This window comes from Zingiber officinale, chromosome 2A (assembly GCF_018446385.1).
Source record: "Zingiber officinale cultivar Zhangliang chromosome 2A, Zo_v1.1, whole genome shotgun sequence".
Lineage (NCBI taxonomy): Eukaryota > Viridiplantae > Streptophyta > Magnoliopsida > Zingiberales > Zingiberaceae > Zingiber > Zingiber officinale.
The window spans coordinates 5,847,479-5,869,097 of record NC_055988.1 but is presented as its reverse complement, the minus strand read 5'-3'; the positions used below and the strand labels follow the sequence as shown (position 1 = coordinate 5,869,097).

General features: G+C 33.9%; 1 protein-coding gene across 4 annotated transcripts in view; it reads right to left on the bottom strand.

The window, feature by feature from the left end:
• LOC122040614 (ubiquitin C-terminal hydrolase 12-like) overlaps positions 1 to 20,612 on the bottom strand; it is a 30,938-nt gene extending 10,326 nt beyond the window's left edge. The window contains exons 1-25 of one of the 4 annotated variants that reach the window (XM_042599987.1): positions 20,452 to 20,612; positions 20,099 to 20,165; positions 19,768 to 19,915; positions 19,489 to 19,646; positions 16,820 to 17,085; positions 16,530 to 16,748; positions 16,332 to 16,440; positions 16,143 to 16,258; positions 15,195 to 15,293; positions 12,894 to 13,003; positions 12,213 to 12,287; positions 11,361 to 11,439; positions 11,123 to 11,269; positions 10,970 to 11,050; positions 10,767 to 10,886; positions 9,362 to 9,484; positions 7,780 to 7,857; positions 7,524 to 7,612; positions 7,159 to 7,267; positions 5,704 to 5,772; positions 5,513 to 5,623; positions 3,892 to 3,947; positions 3,618 to 3,795; positions 3,444 to 3,545; positions 3,292 to 3,363 (exon numbers count right to left, since the gene is read on the bottom strand). In XM_042599987.1, coding sequence (XP_042455921.1) covers positions 3,292 to 3,363; positions 3,444 to 3,545; positions 3,618 to 3,795; positions 3,892 to 3,947; positions 5,513 to 5,623; positions 5,704 to 5,772; positions 7,159 to 7,267; positions 7,524 to 7,612; positions 7,780 to 7,857; positions 9,362 to 9,484; positions 10,767 to 10,886; positions 10,970 to 11,050; positions 11,123 to 11,269; positions 11,361 to 11,439; positions 12,213 to 12,287; positions 12,894 to 13,003; positions 15,195 to 15,293; positions 16,143 to 16,258; positions 16,332 to 16,440; positions 16,530 to 16,748; positions 16,820 to 17,085; positions 19,489 to 19,646; positions 19,768 to 19,915; positions 20,099 to 20,165; positions 20,452 to 20,481 — 2,811 coding nt within the window. In that variant the 5' untranslated portion in view covers positions 20,482 to 20,612. Of the gene's footprint in view, positions 1 to 3,291; positions 3,364 to 3,443; positions 3,546 to 3,617; positions 3,796 to 3,891; positions 3,948 to 5,512; positions 5,624 to 5,703; positions 5,773 to 7,158; positions 7,268 to 7,523; positions 7,613 to 7,779; positions 7,858 to 9,361; positions 9,485 to 10,766; positions 10,887 to 10,969; positions 11,051 to 11,122; positions 11,270 to 11,360; positions 11,440 to 12,212; positions 12,288 to 12,893; positions 13,004 to 15,194; positions 15,294 to 16,142; positions 16,259 to 16,331; positions 16,441 to 16,529; positions 16,749 to 16,819; positions 17,086 to 19,488; positions 19,647 to 19,767; positions 19,916 to 20,098 lie in introns of all 4 variants that reach the window. The other 3 variants (XM_042599988.1, XM_042599985.1, XM_042599986.1) reach the window with 3 other exon arrangements.
• Between the last annotated feature and the right edge of the window lie 1,007 nt (positions 20,613 to 21,619).

The following is a 21,619-nucleotide window of genomic DNA, read 5'->3' as shown; positions in this document are numbered from 1 at the left end:
GAATAAGTATGGAATTTCCAGAAGGATATTATGCAAGAATAACACCAAGATCTGGAGCAGCTTTACATCGGAAGATAGATATCGGAGCAGGAGTAATTGATGCTGATTATAGAGGTGAAATTCAAATCTTAATTATAAATAATTCAGATGCACTAATTTCCCTTAAAGCAGGTGACAGCATAGCACAATTCATTCTTTAAAAAATAATTACTCCTCAAATAGAAGAAGTTGAAATATTAACATCCACACCAAGAGATAATGGATCTTTTAGCTCCACTAACGAAGCGGCATTCTCGACACCAACAAAATCCTTGCTTAACAGATTATATAATATGGAAATTATTTTTCATATTCCGGGAATTCAAGATACAAAGGTACAAGCCATCCTGGATACTAGTGTTACAAAATGTTGTATTTGTCAAGATGCCCTTCCAAAGGAGGAGGCCTTTGAAGAAATAAATTATAAAGTGGTTTTCTCGGGGATAAATTCACAGCAGGAAACAAAGAAAGAGGTTAAAGATGGTATGATGACTATAAGTAGTCACAAGTTTCGAATCCCTTTTACTTATCAATTGCAAATGAATTTAAAGGATGGGATTCAAATGCTTTTGGGCTGTATCAGAACAGTAGCAGGTGGGCTACAAATTGAGAGGACAGAAATAACATTTTACAGGAGTATCACAACCATCAATACTACCCCGGAAGTCAATATCTCGGCACATGCTATACCAGAACTGGAAATGGAGGAAGAAGAATTTATAACACTGAATGAAGAATTGAATTCAAAGGTATGTTTTGGATATAATACCAATTTCCAGTTACAATTTGCACCTAGCATGTAAAGATTAAAGGATTCCGGTTATATTGGTGAAACCCCTATTTTACATTTGGCAAAGAATAAAGTTATTTGCACTCTGGATATAATTAATCCTGATTTAACCATTCAGGATAAACCATTGAAACATATTACTCCTGCCATGGAAGCTAGTTTTAAATTACATATTGAGACTTTATTGTCACTAAAGGTCATTAGACCAAGTACTAGCAGGCATAGAATCATGGCCTTCATTGTGCAATCAGGGACAACAATTGATCCGGCAACAGGCAAAGAAAAGAAAGGGAAAGAGAGGTTAGTATTCAATTACAAAACGTTGAATGATAATACCTACAAAGATCAATATTCATTACCAAGTATTAACCTCATATTGAAGAAAATTGGAAACAACAGGATATTCTCTAAATTTGATTTAAAGTCAGGTTTCCATCAAGTAATGATGAATCCGGATTTAGTCCCCTGGACAGCCTTCTTAGTTCCACAAGGTCTTTATGAATGGCTAGTCATGTCATTCGGTCTTAAAAATGCTCCAGCAATTTTCCAGCGAAAAATGGATAACTGTTTCAAGATTGTGAAGAATTTCTGATAGTATATATTGATGATATACTGGTTTTCTCACCCTCAGAAGAAACTCATGTACAATACTTATCAAAAGTGTTGGATATATGTGCAAAGGAGGGATTGGTGTTACACCCTCAAAGATAAAAATGACACAAACTGAAATTGAGTTTCTGGGAGCTACTGTGGGAAATCGAAGGATCAAGCTACAACAACATATTATTAAAAAGATCATCGACTTTGATGAGCAGAAACTACAGACACTAAAAGGGCTTAGATCCTGGCTAGGGATTCTCAATTATGTCAGGCCATATATAAAGAAACTAAGTACTCTCTTAGGTCCTTTGTATTCCAAGACTTCCCCTAATGGTGATCGACAATTTAAAACTTCTGATTGGGAAATAATCAGAAAAATAGTTCAAGAACTTCCAGACTTAGAACTTCCCGAGACTCATATATTATTATTGAAACAGATGGTTCAATGGAAGGATGGGGCGGAATTTGCAAGTGGAAAAAGTCAAAATTTGACTCAAGAAGCACAGAACGAGTTTGTGCATACGCAAGCGGAAAATTTCCCTCAGTAAAAGCAACAATAGATGCAGAAATATATGCGTGCATGGAAGCATTATCTGCTATGAAGATTCATTACTTGGACAAAAAAGAAGTTACTCTCAGAACAGATTGTCATGCAATTATAAAGTTCTTCAACAAAACCGCACAAAATAAACCTTCTCGGGTTAGATGAATATCTTTTGTGGATTATATCACAGGAACAGGAGTGGATATGCACTTTGAGCACATAGAAGGAACCAATAATGAATTAGATGATGCTTTGTCCCGATTAATTCATTATGTGACCACAGTATCATATATTCATGATGATCAAGAGGATTTGTTCAGGACAACTGACGCGACAATTGATGAGACCAAAGATGCTCCTCTCTTTATTAAAGACCAACTGGCTGAAACGATAAGCTCTATTATTGCAGCACTCATTAAAGGTGAAGACAACTATGCTTGTTCGACACTCAGAGAGGACACTTGTATATATTCTAAGGAACTGAGCCCCGGGGAGCCATTCCTTTATAAAGTGTAATCAATAATTGAGTGTAAGTGGGATAAGGCAGCTGTAAAGGAAAAGATACGATAAGATGCGATGGGGCCCATAAATGTGTACCCGGTCTATCTTATCTTCTCCTAAGAACGCCTATATAATCCTAGTGTGTGAAACTTAGCAAGGCAGGCGAGAAATACTCGAAGTCTTACTCAGTTCTAAGTTAGCCTTTCTTGAGTTCCTGAGCTAAAACAGCCAATACTCAAGACAATCCTTGTAATCCATTGTAATAACAACACATGCAGCAACACCCATGGAAGAACCCACACCATCATTGCACTTCATCTTCTTCAAAAACTTAAGAGGTCATGCTTGTCTTCCTACACAAGAAGACAAACCCATCATCCTACTCAAGAACAGGAACATATCCACTTCGGCACAACTATCTTCTAGCAAGGCACAATCGATCTTCTCAAGGTTTCTTCCTATCATAAAGGCAATACTTAGTAGTCAACTCTAGATCTTCATATAGAGATATCAGCCAATTTCAACTGATTTCTTCTATTCTCCTATGATTATGACGAATTAATTCACTAATTTCATCAATTATAGCCTCACTATTCTAGATTTCACACATACATGCAGGGATGTGTGAAAAATCACCCAGAAACAGATCAGCAGTGATTGATCGCGATCCAACCTGGGCGATTCATATCAAGATCAATCGAGATTGCCATCCACAATTAAAACAATAAAGTCAATGCAACATATAGTGAATTATATTCCTTCTGTCACAAACTACACTTTCAAGAAGATAATAAGCACATCACATACATGAAATTACCTTGGTCTTTAGGTCATTGATTACATCAGCTACGGTGCTATTCTTAGGAAGTCTGATGATGTGAATTACCACCTGAAATCAAAACTATCTAGGTTTATGAAAGCTTCATAAAACAACAGTATAGACATAGAAGAACTGAACGTTTAAACCACCTCTTCCTTTATGGCATGATGGAATGCTACTTTCAGAGTTTTTAAACCTTGCAATTCGGGCAGAGGAATATCCAATATCTCATAGTACAAAATGTCAGAAGTCTGTAGCAGTTGAATCAGTATGAATTAATTGTAACAAGATTCACTGAAAACAATTAGTATTGGTTATATAACCTGGTTATAATGAACAAGCATGTCTACAAGGTGGTCCACACCCCGGTACTTAATGGGTTGTGGTTTAGGCTGCTGAGAATAGCAGTTATGAGATGAAAGACGAATTTTTGATGGATCATCTACACCAAGTTGACGTGCAACCCTTTCAACAACATCGTCATATGTGAAAAGTTTAGATCTGAACAGGTATCGTATCAGAGTAAAAGGTTAGAAAGATAACTTAGGCAGGTATAATAATCAAGTATACAAGTTATCTATATACTCAAGTACTTACAATTCCAAGGAAAAATCCTCCTCCTTTGGCTTCTCCAAAGCCCGAAAAAAAACAACCTACAACATCATATTATCCAAACATTGAGACCAAGCCTCTCAAATCCATGGTAGGGCAGAAGAGAGTGGGAATGTAGAGGATTAAATAAAGAATATAATAGACCAAAAGTTGGCAAATACCAACCAGTCAGCACTGATCTCCCATATTACATTTTGAAAATGTATGGAGAAAATGGTAGGTAGTTACTTCACTCTTGCTTGCCGACTGTTTATTTTGCAATTTTCTCACTCAAATACCCCACAATTTATATTTTTTGTTCCTTTTAGAGGTGCAGCATGGATTTTAAGAAAAGAAGAGGCAGAGAAAACACTTGACAGTTACTAATTAAAACTGTGTAAAGGTATAATATCACAATGGTGTGACATTACCACCAAGAAGACACTGCTTAGTAGTCACCACAACCTGATTAGCATTCATATTTTGTACTTCAATTGTTTTAGAAGCATCAAACACAAGTAGTTAAATACAAGCAGATTCTCTCTTGAATTTATAAGAAAATTTGAAAGAGCTAATTACTAAATCTTTTTGGTCGAATGTTAATTACTAGATCTATCTGTCACTGAGGTCTCTGTAGTCTGCACTCCCTCAACTACTGGTGGACAGACCAGGGGGCCTGAAGGAAGGCCTTAATGATCCATCTCTCTCTCACGGCTCAAAATGGGTGAGACACTATGGCTACTGCCCTACAATGCCTTCCACCTGCACAACTGCAAAGAAACCATTATCAATCCGCCTCTATTTGGTTTCTCCATTCTTTGCTTCTACCTTTGTGATTCTGTCAGCCTCGTGAACACTCGAAAATAACATTATTTACGCACCTCAAAACCAGCACTAAAGTCTTAAATCTAGTCGGTGACAAGTCTTTCTCCATTACAAACTCCATACCATTCAGAGTTTAGTGACACAACATAGTGTTCCAACCCATGTACAATGCCTATAAGACTTCATTCAGCAATATAGGTTGGGGCTTGTTAGGTACCTCAAACTCTGATCCATCCTCTTCTAGAGCAATCAATCCATTTGAGATTGTGGTTCCTATGAGCCCAACAGCAAACCCAATAGCATCATAGGTTGTGCGATTGAGGAGTAGAGGTAGAGGTACAGGCAAGGAGGTGCACTATAATGAAGTTGATGATGGACCTAACCAGGAGGATGAAGTCTAAGGCTCTTTGAAGTTGAAGCTGGGGCAGCAGGCCAAGGACATAAGAGCTCATGCTGATGAGTTCTTCCAAGAGAACTTTAAAGAGCAACTGTATTAAATTAATTAATAGTTGCTGAGTTGGCAAGTGATGTAGACCACTTGGCTGAATTGGCATTCCATCAAAGAGTTAGCAATGGAGAGATGATGGTAAAATGGGAGATAAATTTGTTTGAGAAATCTACTGTATGACAGATTTGACAGTTTGAAAGACTGATGGATTAAAAAATCTCTACAAATACGTGATAGATTATATTCCTACTTGGAAAGATAGATTCAATTCAACAAAGAATACAATTTTAGGTTCACATCGGTAGAAACCGAAGTTATACATTCACTTCTCAATTATAAATTAGAAAGACAAACCTGGCGGTTGCGAACATACTCCAAGAAGGAAGGAACATCAGGATACCGAAACTGGTTTCTATTTGTTGATGTTAAAGATTTTTGATAGCAAATGATATCTCCATCTTCAAGCTACATCCAGAGAGATCCAGACAAGCCAATGAGTAGGAAAGCAACAAAGAAAAGTTAAAAACATTGTGCATTGTATTTACCTGGCTTGATTTGAAAGATATCCGCTTGTCAATATGCTCACACATGACAGTTGGTTCGAACTTTATTTCCTAAATATTGTATAGTGCAATTAAATCCTTATCAACATAAGACACAAAACAAAAAACATAAATGTAAAGAAGGATGTTTAACTAACTAGGCGTATTCATCTAATAAATAAATAAATGTATGAAAAGTAAGCACATGATTAAAAGGAGAGTTTTATGCCCTGTTTTTGGGCACCTTTTTTTTAAAAAAAATCTATGGAAAAAATTGAGAAATACAAGCAGATTTCAATTTTTTTTAAATCTTAAAGCATTAAAAATATGTTTCGTACATTAAAAGAAAACACTTTTTTAGACTCGAATATCTGGAGAGTAAAATGGTATTTCAACAGCTAATCTAATGGAAAAAGGGGAAATGTATTTGGTATGGCAGTTACATGATTACTAATTCTTTAATTGCTCCTATTTGGTAGAAAGATTTTCAAAAGGAACATAAAAATGAAAAATTAATCACTAAAAGGATTTAATTAACATTTCGTCTTATTAATATGCACAAATTCTGAGGCTAATTCTTGAAATTAACCTACAATTAGTTCTAGTGCCTGATAACAAAAAACCAGGTAAAAGAGAAAAGAAAGAGTTATTATGAAAAAACTAAAACTTTAAGTTTGCCGTAAACATTTCAATTGATAATTAGTGTCATTACTGTGTGCTCCTAAAACACAAAGATCACTTTTCAAATGTTGCAAAAAGTACATCGAATTGGAAAAAAAAAATCTGAAAATTGTCAGTTTCAGGATAATTTTGAGACAAAACGCATTTTCCAAAAACCAAAACTTAAATTAAAAAAAAAAGGTTCCCAAACAGGTGCAAAGAGCTACTCCTGGGTTAATTTTAAACTGGAATACAAGAAATCTGGGTTATGGTCTTGAATTACGTAAAAACAATAACTGGACTTTGTGGGAACTGTATTTTTCGTGTTAAAATTCAACAAACAACTAATAAAATAAGTTTTTCTTCGTCCCAACAATATGATTAGCCAACTTATACTTCTTACTCTGAAGAATTTTAACATGAAGGAAAACTAAAATACAAGGCGTGACAAGAAATTCTAAAATTCCTTTTTTCAGCAAATGATGCTATCCATCATTTCTTTTGCTTCAGCATAGTTATTGCTTCAACTCAGCAATTTTGCTAATGAAAATTAAAAATAAGGTTAATCTGATAATATATGCATGATGTAAAAATAATGCTATCACAATTAAAAATAAAAATACAACTTGCAAGGTTTCACAAATTTAGCTTAATATTTGTCTAAATTGTTCCAAGTATGTTGGTTTATGCATTTGCTATGCATTCATTCTCTTTAGACCAAAAATTTATATCAAAATGCAGATGATGAGATAAAGAGTTGACAGAAACTAACTCCACAGCATTGAATGGAAAACAAACCTCATAAAGATCAATTTCTTCATTTGGAGGAAATTCAGCCATTTCAATCAATTTTGAGAAAACTTCAGTTGGCTTTCCCAGAGACTTCACGAATAGTCTTCCTACAAATCTACAATCCCCAAAAGAAAACACACGAAAACAATAAGGACAAGTTCTACCAAAAACAAGTAAATATATATCTATAGGTAAGTGTTGTGCTGGGCGCCCAACGCACGTGGGGCGCTTCATTCTGAAATCAGCCACTGCAATAGAAAGGCTTAGCTGATATGCAAATGGTGAACCGCTACAAATCCTACACTGGCTTCTACTCTCACAAATGAAATTAAAAAAAATAGCAAAATTAACAGGTAAGTTATAATACATACTTCAGATCTTCTTTTTCAGGATCATATAGCTTGAAGAAAAGTAATATCTCCTCCTTGGTTTTCGATGGTGGAGGAAGAAAGTGAAGGTCCTAGGTTGCAACAATTGTCAATTGAAAAATAATTGCATCAGAGAATATGCTAGCTACTTGAAACTTTTGATGCGAAACTCTTCACCTTTACTTAAACTGTGACTAGAGATATTAAAAGAGAGCACCCAATTACATGCAGGTTGTTCAAAGATGCCAAAGCTACTTACCGGTCCAATTTCTACTTCCAAGAACAGCTTCAATTCAGCATTATGAGTCTTATTTGAAACCTCCCTAAGCTGTCCAACCTATACGTGTTAACATAAGAGAACTATTTTCATGGGGCAAATAGGAGTAAATGAATCATATTGCAATGGCAGCAAAATTCATGATACATGAAATAAATAGAAAGTAGTATTATTGAATATTAGTTTGTATTCTACAAGAAACAGAGGAAATGTTTTATCAAATCATGATGACACGAATAAATATTTTCTCAAAGATGGAACAATCCATGAGGATTCACAAAATCTATCACAAAGGATACATACAAAGTGGAGTTGAAAAATGTATAACGAAAACTGCAGGTTGAAGTTTGATCACTGTGAAAGATTTTCTATAAAATGTGCTCTAGAAATAAAAAGTAGACCACCCATATGAGCCAAAGAAAAGTGGAAACTTTAGTTCGCAAAGCTTCCAAGGATAAAACAAAGAAACTATCTCAACCCCAGGACTACCATAACTAGATGTTAGTTATGGAGCCATATAAATAATACAGACACCATTTAAGAACTAATCAGCAAAATGAGCAAACAAATGAGTTGCACTTTGTGGGTTTTATATATCTATCAATCTTACTTAAAGCCTGTATCTTGATCTCTGTCCTATAATATTTGTAACAAATTCTACATAAAATCAAGCATTACAATACTTTAGGAAAAGATTAAATGACCATAAGCACGCTAAAAATAATTAATGATGTTGGACCCATGCCTCAGGTCTGAATAAGACAAATCAATTACTAGAAAATAAGATGATTTGGCTAAATCAAATCATGGTGCTAACTCCTAGTGCCTAAATTAATTTTCAAAAAAAGGTCAAATGTAGAAAAGAACCAAGAAAATAAGTTGTATTGCATAAATTCTATATCTTCTCTGTCTAATTAAAATATTATATTTAGATCTCTTGGTCATGCAATCTTTATGAGTTTTACAAAAGGAAAACATTACATCACTGATTTTTAAAAAAAATGATGGCAATAGTCACTCCCAAAAAACTGTTACACATCCTCAGCCCACACTTCTATATCTGGATGAGTACTGAACTCCTGGAAATACTTGGACAACATGACTGACTCAGATAACAATTCTAACTCTATTACTTTCAAAATGTATCAGGAGCAAAGTTTAAATTTAGGGAACAACGAAACATGAATCAGCAAGCTCAAGAATGACCTCCAATCCAAGTCCTCTTATTGCTTGCTTTAGATAGAGAAAATCGGAACAAAGTACCAACAAATGGATACATTCTTTGACATATTCTCATGGTTGAGGAACTGCAAAACACAGCTTCATATGAACAATATCTTGATAAGCCTAAAGTATGCATAAAATATTGCAGCAATAACGGTTCATTCTCAGAAATCACAAGCAATGCTTTTAAACCATTTACAGCTTCAATATGAACAATATCTCAATAAGCCTCAAATATGCATAAAAAATTGCAGTAATAATGGTCCATTCTCAGAAATCACAAGCAATGCTTTTACACCATTTAGAATACAGGAGTAGAAAGAGAAGTGACTATACTCACAGACTGTGTTTCCTCCTGGGGTGTCAAAGGCCGATTGGGCCGATATGTATGGTTTTGTCGCTTGGCCCACAACCAGAACCGCTGAAACTGAACTGGAATACCAAATTCTTTGAACACCTCCTCCTGTCAATTAGATGAATATGTAGAGTATTGGCATTAGGAAAATTGCAAGAGGGCAATGAAAAAACAAGTTGTAGTCACTAATGAAAATATTTAAGGAATAAGGAGATTGTCCAAAATTCTGCAGAACTTGAGGCTCAAATATACTGGAGCACCAGAATGATTCTAGATTTTAAGACAACTGTAACATGCCCAAGTGATGCAATCACACACACTATATATGACTTGAAATAAAAGGGTCCAAAAGATGCAAAATTTGAGTTCCCTCTATGAAGTGTACATTTATAACGGCAATGCTCTAAATAATTTTGATAAAAATCAAATTGGCATCTCTATTTCCCTTGGTATATAATCAAAAAAGTATAATGTTTTGCATTTTGCATTCTCCCAACTAATAAGTTCTTAAAAACAAAACTATAATTTCATATAAATGTTTTTCCTTGATTATTCATAACATGAAACTAACTGACAAGAGTTGTCAAAAGTGTGAGGCGCAAAAAAACACTCAAGGGTCTTTGGGCTTAAAGTGCAAAGCGAAGCGCACGCTTTACAGAAAAAAACGTAATAAACAAAAGGACTCTTATATTTATTAAAAGTCTTTGAAAATGTTTTTAAAAATCCAAATGACCATAAACAAAATATTCTTTGATGAAGTTGTAGATTATTAAAAAGACTAAAAATAGATCAAAAGTCTTTGAAAATGTGATAGAATTTTTTAGAATATAAATCTGATTTATATGAATTAATAAAATTTATTAGAATTTTTAAAATTTTATATATATATATATATATATATATATATATATATATATATATATATATATATATATATATTATTGGGATAATTTAATTAGAATTTATAATTATCCTATTTAAGTTGGGAGTTGATTGAATTAATTAAATCCGCTCCCAAAGTTTTTCATAGTGCTACAGTAACCACGGCATCGCGATGCCCCAGGGACGCCGAGAGCGTCATGGGAAGGGTAAAAAAATGTTTCTGCACTTCGCACAAAAGAGAACACTTGTGCTTTTGTATGAAGCGCACGCTTCAGAGACCTCATATGCTTCTGAGGTCTCTGAAACGCAAGGTTTGTGCCTCGTTGTGCTCCGCGGTTAAGCGCGTGAAGTGCTTGCTTTTAACAACTTGTGCTAAACCACATTAAAAGTAAACTAATAAAATGAATCTTGTTAATGAAGTATATATTTATTCATACATGGACGTCTTTTGCAATTCTATTAGTCACTTTCATTTGTTCAAATAGCTTAATCATTTTTATGATTTCACCTTAAAATGATTGAATGGCAACTGCTTTTGGATGCGAAAGGCTCGAACTTTGTCATGGTCTACAAGATCAAAAAATATTTCCTTTCCGATCTGTTCCATCAAATCCTCATTCCGAGCTACCTGACGCAAAGGTAAAAAAGATTCAATTGAAATGAAAGCAAAGTAAAAAAGTCGTCTCAGTACCATGAAACCCAACAGCAAACCTTTATGATAGTATACAGATGAGCCTCAGCTTTCTCTTTCTTCTTGTGCTCCTTCTCTTCTTGTTCCTTCTTCAACCTAATCTGTAGATATAAATTGTGAATTATCTGAAAAAATACTCAACCAACATACAGCTAATGATCTCACCAACATACTCTGAGGTGTTCTGCAATGTCTTTCTCATCAACATCACACATAATTTTCTCCTTGTCACTTTCACGAATGTACACAAGCATATAAGCATTGGAATACTTTGTAAATTTAAAAGTTGTATTGTTCAAGCCTGGATTTGTCTGAGGTAACTGCAAGACCCAAATGGTAAAAGCAAAACATAGTTATATACAAGTATAGAAAGGCATTAGCCTCAAACAAGACAGTGGTCAATGTTTGAACCTCCTCTTCACCACCATACTGCTCCTCGAGTGCCTTTTTAGCATCTTCCTTTGTTACTTTCTCATCATCAAACTTAAACCTGTGACAAAAGATTTCTTTACTACACATATTTCATAAAAACCTACTATTTAGAATGTAGTTCACTCTTAAAATGGTTGGCAAGAACCCATGAATTCAATGATCAATTAGTGAGTGTTGCAGCCTTGCAGGTTCAAGCAAGGTCAAATCCAGTTTATTCTGGAAACTAAAACCAGTCAATTATTAAGAAAACGTAGTTGCTTTTCTGCCATTAAAACATATATGAGCTCATTATATAGATTTGATACATCAGCAAAGAAGCTGAGCCCCAACCATATGGAGTCAGCCACTTTGATTTTGCCCTACCATTAGACCATATAAAATAATATAATAACAGCATTAAGTTTTTCTATATTCCTGCTAATTGATTTAAATGGAATTTTGTTTAGCCACCCTTTAATTCCCACGCCATACAGTAGAATGTTGATCATGGTACAAAGCTTTACTTGCTGACAACAGAAAAAGTAGAAACCAACATTGAGAATAGAATTTAAAGTATTTAGCTAAATCTACAAAAACATAAAGTTCACAGCTTCGTGAAACAATCTGTCATTCATGATATTGCATAAAATAAAAAAAACTTCCCACAAGCTATTTCCAAATAGCGAGGACTCTATGATTCAGAAATATTATCTCAGAAAAGAAAATTAAGCAACACACTCAAAGTATCAAGCAATCTTTCACCATATTTCTCTTAGTCAAATTTCACCATATATTTTGAAGAACCTAACAGAAGTGATAATTGATAGACGATACAAGCAAAAGGTTGAATACCACAGATGTGATAGAGTTGGCCGGATGAAAGCATAATAATGTCCACCGTGCACCCCGCCACTGTGAACAAGAACACTGCACGCCAGAGAAAAAAAGCAATATAAATGTCACTACCGCTTAGCATCTTTAAACTATTTGAACCTCTCGGCTTGAATCTTTGAACTATACTTTATTTCATAAGGTTGTAGAAAACCACACAATATGCTTTGCTATCATCAAGAACCAGTTAAGATGTATTAACATTGTTAACTATAACCCATCTTGATGGTAGATTGCTGCTATAAATGAGATTGACACTCTTGCAAGAAAGGTGGAATTTCACCCCAAAAAAATTGTAGAAGAAAAAAAAGCATTCCCATTATGAAGCTAAAACTTTAAGAGTTGTTGTACATTCCACTTGCTTTTCTGGACAATGAATATTTGCACACTGTGGAGCAGAATGATGATTTATTGATAGAGATTGTTTATTTAGAAGGTGAAAGCTGAATTTGATAGTACAGAAAATAGTTGAAAATTCAAAGAATTTAATTTTTAGCACTTGGGAGAAATTGTAGCATTTTCTGTCTATCCAAATTGTTTAAATGCAGTTGTGATAAGTGATTCTAATAATACAGTTTGGGGCCTGGATCCACCACTCAGTTTCTATAATATCTAATTTCCTTGATTTAAAAGGGAGATTACCTGTGAAGAGTATAGAGATTTCGAACCCTCCTGTCTGCATCAGGAGAAAGATATTTACCATTATCTTTATCAAGGTCCAACTGAAGTGGAAACTCGTAACGATCATTTATCTGCAAACCAGAGAAGAATTGCTTATAGATTAGAAATAGAAAAACATATCATAACTATACAGTGGTATCAATAGAATGCAATTTAGCAAGTAATCATTTATATGAAGTTTTAAGTTGAAAATTGAACCAACATATGGAATTTTGCACATGATATTCTCAATTAAAGTTACAAAGTTTCACCACGAGAGTAAAAATTTAACTTCATAGAATAAATCTTCGAGTCAATGGTCAAAGAGACATAAGAAGCCCAAGAGAATGTAAACAGCAGCCTGGTGGCTGGAAAGAACCAGTAAAAGTGCAACGAGACTCATAGGTGGATCTGTTTGGTTATGACATTAAAAATCAAGATCAAGTTTAGAATATATTAACTAAGATTCATTTTGGAATCGTAACTTCACTTCTATTTTTCCAAAAATTGTGCAAAATCAAATAGGTAATTTTATTACACTATGTCACACAATTATGCTGTAAAAAGATCTCCAATATTTGACATTATTTTCTAATATCAAGTATCAATCATATCCATTACCAAGCCAAAATGTACCATTTGGGTCTTCGACTGTACCGATAATGTGTTGGCACAAGTAAATATCATTGCAGCAAAAAGGCAAATAGTAGAATTGATGTCAAGTTTAAATAGCCAAAATGTAACCATATCGTTTACCTATCGTGGTTATCAATCCAAGTCCAAGTCTAAGTTCAACTCTAGATGATTAAATATATTTATGGACATCATGACATGTAAAGAACTGATTTCAATACTAGACTTCATAAGAGTATTATTTAAGGTCTTGGAAAATTCCAGAAACTACAAGAACCAATGCTCTCATTTCACGCACATTGATTTTGATATTTGTAAGGTATAATGTGAAGTTGAGGTACTTATTATTATTATTAACTTGTTGCTCAATGATTTAAATATAATTGACTTCTAATTGTTATAGGCTTATATTTGAAGATACCATTTAGCAGCTATATAGAAGGATCATAGAATTAGATCTCATTTGAATTAATTTTTGCACATTCTGAAGTATGCCGAATGTCACCATAGCACAACGCCTAATCTACACTATTTTAATTATAGACAAACTCTCACATGGAACAATATTTCGACCATAGTTTTATGTGTTAAAAATGATAAAATACAAGAAAACGGTAATTCATAACCAAGCTTTGAAATCTTGAGCTTTGCAAAACTTTAGGCATTTAAATAGGATAATACAATTTTGGTACCATGATAAAGTGTTGGCACATGGTATCAATGGTGAATTAAAGGTGGAAGGAGATAAAGAAGAAGAAGAGTGAGTTACTTATCTGAGGTTAAAGTTTAAAGGATCATTCTGTGCAACAGTTTGATCCCCGACTGGAATAATATAACTTTGGCATTGTATTATGTTAGCACTCAACATGCTTTAGTATGTCGGGAACTAGAGATGCATTTAGATATATTTATTTCTTTAATACCACAATAATTGAACAATCGATTGAATTAAATTTTCTAGCAATTATATTGTGCTCATATTTGAGGCATTTCCACGTGTCAGACCATGACAAAATAAATTTATATGAATATTACTCATATAGTCCCTTTTCATTTAGATTTTATATTTTTAATAAGTTCATATCAAACCAATTGGCAATTGAATTTAAAAATATATTTATTTCCCTTCAATATGCTTTGGAATGAATTCATATAAATTTTATTATTATAATCTTCTTTCACGTAACTTATTTATTTATAAAGATATTCTTGTTGAAACTAGATAATCAAGTAAATTAATATTCTAAAATGCAGATAAACAAATAATAAATATTACTAGAATTCATCTTAATGCATATTACAGCATGTCGAATCTCAGCACAGCATAATACTCAGACACATGTGGGTCATAGGAGAGATTCCTTGATAATTGATATAGCCTATAGGGTTTCAATAATTTATCAGTCATATGTTTTGATCATACCAGTGATATGGTACAAGATTTCAAATTATGTTCATGACAACAAAATATAATTTAAAATGAAAAGGTAGGATTTTGTATTAAAAAGAGAAAAAATTCGACCATATTTCATTGACAAAATTTCAGGATCTCAAGGAGAACTACACAAGCTTAAAACCCAAAACTGTTTTAGGAACAAAATATTCAATGAACACAATTAATGCATAGAAAAGTGCCAAAGCCTCACTGACCTTCACCATTGTATCTCGCATGAAATCATATTCAAAACGTTTAAGCTGGAGTTGCAAAACTGGGGGGAAGTCAATGAATAGAACACCTTTCTTAGCATCCTGAGCGAAACACGATTTTAGACGTAAAAGGAAATCCTCAAGCATCATAGCACCACAAAGACAAATTTTTTAAATTGCAGGAAAATAATGTACAAGTATCAGTGGCTCCAACTTCTAGATGGGGAAATTACTTATTTCCCCTGTTTTGCTAAATGCTTTATGGAAAATCCTTAAATTGCTCATTTTTATTTTTTAAAAAAGGCAGTCATAGCTAAAAAAAATGAGCATCATAGAAACATCAGAAGGAAAAAAATGAAGAGAATCACTGAACCATAATTAAGTATGTTGCATTAATAAATACAAGTCAAGTAAGAATTATGCAGCACGGATATCATGTTTGCCAAGACATTCCCTTTTCTGTATGTCAACAGTATACATTAAATAAAACAAAATTCAATATTAAGAGTCACTAAAAAAAAGTTACATAGGAAATGTTAAGGGTCCTGGCGAATAATTAAGCACTGTCAATGATTTTATCGAGCAAGATAACAAGATGATTTTTGGGAACTCAGAACACAGCAACAAACCACAGTATATATTTTTTTATTTATATAATCTCGAAATTCAAAATTTTATAGAAAACAAATAATGAAAGAGACTTACCTCTGTCAATGTCATGGCAACGAACCAAAAAGACCAAAAAGCAAATTCAAAGTTTTATAGAAAACCAATGACCAAAGAGAATGACTGCATATCATGGCAAGAACAATAAAATACAAACAAATTTAATAGTCACATACAAAGCACTTTTACCCAGCATAGAATATGATTATGAATTTAGTGAGGATCAGAAATTATGTAGCTATTAATTAAAGAATCTCTGTATCAAAACAGATATAATAGAAATACCTGTAACCCATGGTTTTCAGCTTGATATTTATTATCCCCTTCAAGCCGCTCTACTTCAACATATTTATCAAATGAAGCATAAACATCTCGGCAACCCTTTACATCCAGCTGTAAATCTACACAGAGTACAACCAAGAAGCATTAATTGTAAACATATAAAAAAAATGCAAACTCATAACAGTTCCATACCATAGAATGACTCTTTTCGAGTGGATTTATAGTCGACATTAATGCATTCAATATAATTCATGTGATGTCCTTCAAATAAATGCTGGATTGTGCCCTCAACCACAGTTCCCTGTGCCAGTATTTCAAATACAACAATTTGATGAATGAAAAGACCAACATCAACACTTAACGTAGATTGTTTAAGCACAATTTTCAAACCTTCATCTTGTCTTCCAACTTTTCACAAAGAACCCTATTAAGTTCTTGCACATCATGTTGCATAAAAGAATCATATGTATCCCAACCAAAAGATTTTGTCAATTCCTTCGTGGCAACGCTGTTGTCACTGTACTGAAGCTTATAGAACAGACTCTGCAGTGCCAAGGGAATGCTCCCTGATGGCATATCATTCTCTGTCGTTGGCATATGATAAACAGCCTGGAAATGAGATTTATAGGATTATTCACCGAACAAAATGATCATGCAACTAAATGAACTATCACTTCTACCTTTCTGAAGTATGGAATATGATACAAAGTCTGAAGGAGAGAATTCATGTAACAAGTAGCTCCTTGGTTTTTTAAACCAACATAGCCGGTTTCCTTTTTTGAATCATAACTCCAGTAATCTACAACTTTACGTACAGTAACTTCAGCTTCAATTACACATGTATCATTGACTAGATATCCTCTACTTGGATCATAGAGTTCACTTAGAGACATAAACGAAGTGAAACCCCAATCACTTTCTCGCCCATTAAATTGGTGTTGTGTATCTGTAATCAAAAAATGACAAGGGCAATGCTAAAAATATCATGTTTTTTTTATTTTTGCTAAAATCAATATTTTAACAGAAAACAGAATATCAGACATATCCTTATGCATATGCATAGAGATGTAACATGCAACAATTCCAATACATTTGGTAACAACCACTTTGAAACCTTCACAAGAATTGCAGTCATATTACCTACCTCAATAAAAAAAATAAGTTTGCTTGTGAAAGCTCATAATGGTGTCACATGTCCAGTTGTAGACTTATAAACAGCGTATCAATAAAAAGTTCATATGATGTCCTCCTTGTCTGATGATAGAAATAATTTATTTTGTAGACAGTTTAATTTAATGGTTACAATGTCGTTCGATAAAAAGAAAAGAAACGGTGTAACTGAGATGCATGGACATAAATTATGTAAAAAAGAGTTTTGGGTTTTAAGATCTTTTATTCAACAAAACATTAAAGTACGTATCATTAATAGGATACGCAAGGTTGAAACAAAGAGGAACTTCAAGATTCTTGCAAAATTGTCATGTGCCTTTTAGCTAAAAGAAATTTGTATAAGATAGTAGTAAGACCTTTGATATTTTCTAGACCAGAGTGATAGGCAATTAAAACACAAGACAAAGAAATAATGTAGAAAAGGTGAGAATAATAATAATAATAATAATAATAATTTAGTTATAGCTTCAATGATTGAGAAAATGAGTAATGACAAGTTGAGATAATATGAATGTCCAAAAATGACCAAAGGATCCAATAGTCAGTAAGTTAAAGAGATTATAAAGGTGTGAGGATTCTGGTTTATGTAATTGAAAGTGACATAAGATACATGTAGCCATCCCTTAATAGTTGAAACTAATATCCATGATGATGTCGAAGATATTCACCATTAACTACCTTTCCTGAAAAGAAAACAATGCTTGTATTAACATTCTCTAATGTTTTCATTTTGTTTAATTAGGGGAGATAAACCATTTCATAGAGCTAAAATATAATCCCAAATCACCTCTTATAGACACCTCGATTAGTAGCTAGCAAATTTTGACAAATAATTCAGATGGCATTCCACAGGTGACCAACTTAGTTCACTTGCTTATAAATATAAAGACAAAATAAGTCAATGTTGGCCATCCATACTAGAATTCACGTCAGCAAAATCTGCAGACACTTCTGTTAATATTTCAAGGGGAGAAGGAAAATGTTTCAAAAGCAGATATAATAAGGTATGGGAAAATGATCTTAGTTTTTAAATAAAATAACTTCTGATGTATTAAATTCTCAAAATAATGTGATCTCTGCATCAAGTTATCATCAACAGTTGTTTTGCATCTCTTATATTTCATTGTGTAGTTATATGCTTCCTTGACACTTGGCTTTCGTCATTCTTTAAACTGTACAAGGAAATTTTAGAATAGAAATTTTGTTCATTATCATAATGCATAATGGTTTGTGAGGTGCCATATCAAAATAAGTCTCATATGTGCCTGTGCAGAGGTTTATTAGCATACTTATATTGCATGGAGGTGTCTTCCTCTAAGGTGATTAGTCATTTTGGTGGACTAAGCTCTCCATTTACTTCTTGAACCACCAGAACCATAGCAGTGATATGGATCACGAGTAGAGCTACAGCTCTACAACTTAACAGATGTTCACATGACAGAGTGTCTCTATCTTCAACTATAGGTCATGTTGGCCATGGAGATGGATTATTGGCAGTTAGGTCACTTGCAGTAGAAGCTGTTTTTGGTGTTGAATGTGAGAGAATTGCATTTTGAGAGAGTTGTGTTGTGATCAAGAACTAAGAGCTTAAAAAGGCATCGTGGGGTACATAGATTGCGAAGTTAAGTGTTGTAGCATGGGTAATAGAAGTGTTTTCTGACTGTGAGACGAGTGTTACTAGAGAGAGATTGTAAGAGCTTATCCGTCCTGTGTTTTGGAAATTAAATGAGACAAAGTTTGATTAAGTTCACATCAAGTAGTTCTTTCTACATATAAAAATAGTTTCCCCTCTTGACAAAAGCAACGCCACTCTCATAGAGAACAAGGAAGTATTCGTGCTTGTAATTTCTGAGCTTTCAAACTCTCAACCAAATTGGAAGTGGTTTTCCTTGGCGCCATTGAATACTTGTTCTGAACTGTCAAACCTCAGTTTCCAGCAATTTATGAATTCATTTCAGAATTAATCGCACTCCAAAACACTCAAGTTCCTTTTGGATTGGATGGAAGTCTATTGAGGTAAGTACTCATATTAAACAATAATTGACTTCTCCCATGGATCCTGATGAAAAGTGAAGTTGTTTTAAATTGGATCCACTTATTATATTTTCTCATGAATACTTTTAGGCAAAACTAATGAATGGAAATGATCAAAAGTTTCCATTCACAAGGGATGAGGTACCTTTTCTTATTGTGTACTTTCCATGAATTTGATTGACAACTGCAAGTGAGAACTGAGCATATCTACTCCAACCATATGGCAAAGTAGCTGAATCAGCAACATCAAGGTATAAAGACAAGTGGTCTACATTATTTCCCTTGGGAAAAATTAGCACCCGCCTGTAACAATCAAGTCAAGAAAAAGGTCTTCAGTGTCATTAAATTACTAAATCCTAACAGAGAGAGCCAACTCATGCATATAGAATACAGAGCCATGAAGGCACTAAATGTTTCAGCTTACCATTTATACCCCACGACATGGAAAATGTCAGAATAAAGTTTCTTGGTATTCAACCTGGAGAAGTTTTCAATTGTCCACCTGTATTTTAACGTAGGAGGATCCTCCACCTGCTGGTTTTCTGAAGCACTGACTGTCTCAGCTGATAAAACTAACACAGAAAAAGCGAAACGTGAAAAATAAGAACAATAGTAAGCCAAACACACTAAGCGGCGCAGCCGAAAGCAATTTTATCTTCAAATCAGTAGAAGCGCTCGAAATCACTACTTTCCAGCAACCAACTATAGAATGCCTCGCAATCACGAGCCTCGGCTAAAAAATCAATAACAGTTACCTTCCATCGGCTGGGGTCCCTCCGTTAACTCCCGATGCGGGACCAACATCTCCTCGTCCTCCTGCTGCTGCAAACACACACGCGCACGCGCGCGCAAATTAGAGCCCAGATCCATAAACAACCATGCAGCTTCGATAACAAAAACACCCTAGCAGACTCGTGAAGGGTCCAGTGGAGATCCAATTCGATCCGAGTGCCTGGTAGGCAGCGGCCCACTCGAAACCCTAGAACTGACGAGAATTGCGCTGGAGCGAGCGAGATCAACAGGGCAAACCTACTCCTTCCCCGAGCTCTAACTAACCAATAACTAGGGTGACGAATGAGGCGTCAGAACGAGGGTGCGAGAACCATACTTCGAGAGGGGGCGGCGTCATCATAGTCATGGGAGGGTGGTCGCTGCAGCAGCAGTTACGATCCGATCCGAGGCGGAGGATCGCCGGTGGAGGAAAGGAGAACTGAAGGGAGGCGATAGAGGAGGAAGTGCCCTTCCACGGGATCAAGCGACGAAGCCTAAACAGGAAGTCGGTACCGACGACGGGCGAAGGTTTTTATTACACGTCGACGGATCGGGAGCAAGAACGCGGGTCCCATTATCGTCCCTCGTGTCGCCACAGTAAGAACCTGGGTGCGACTTGGACTGACCCGTCTCTTCTATTAATTTTAACAAAATGTGACTTTAATTTATAAAAACCAAATTTTATTTTATTAGTTACTCGCAATAAAGGGACATAATTATTTTTTATTAAATAAAATTAGTACATGATTAATTAAGTATTTAGTTAAAAATTAAATTAAAATAATTAAAGAATTTTAAATCCATCAAATCGATTGGGGTTAATTCGATTTTTGACTGAGTTAACTAAATTTTTAAAAATCTTATTTGATTTTAACTTAGAAAATAAGATTTTATTTAATTAATTATATATTTAAATAAAAAATGATTAGATATTTGTATTAAGTTTATTTGGTTTAACCGAATTATAAATTTTAAAATCTAAACTAAAAAATTTACATGCAAGTCCATGTTGGGAAACATAATTTTACATGTAGTCCTCATTGGAATAAATCTTTATTTCCACTCCCTAGTCAAATATATTTACCTAATTGTCCTTGATATTTTAAGTATAAAAAATCTAAAAATGAGTATAATTCCTCTTAAATTCAGTACATTAAATTATAATCTAGTATATTTTCTATCAAATTGAACATGATTGTTTTGTCCACCTCAATTGGATGAAAAATATACTAGATTTTCTTTAGATGGTACTCAATTAGATGAAAAATATACTAGATTTTCTTTAAATGGTGCTGAATTTAGAAGAAATTATATTAAGTAGGAAAAAAGTCTACTCAATTTAATATACTCAATTATGATTTAAAGTATTGAATTTAATAAGAATTATATTCATTTTTAGACTATTTATACCTAAAAATATATGAACGGCAATTTTAATAGAAAATATACTCGAATATACTAGATTTTTTTTAAATGATACTCAATTGGATAAAAAATATACTAGA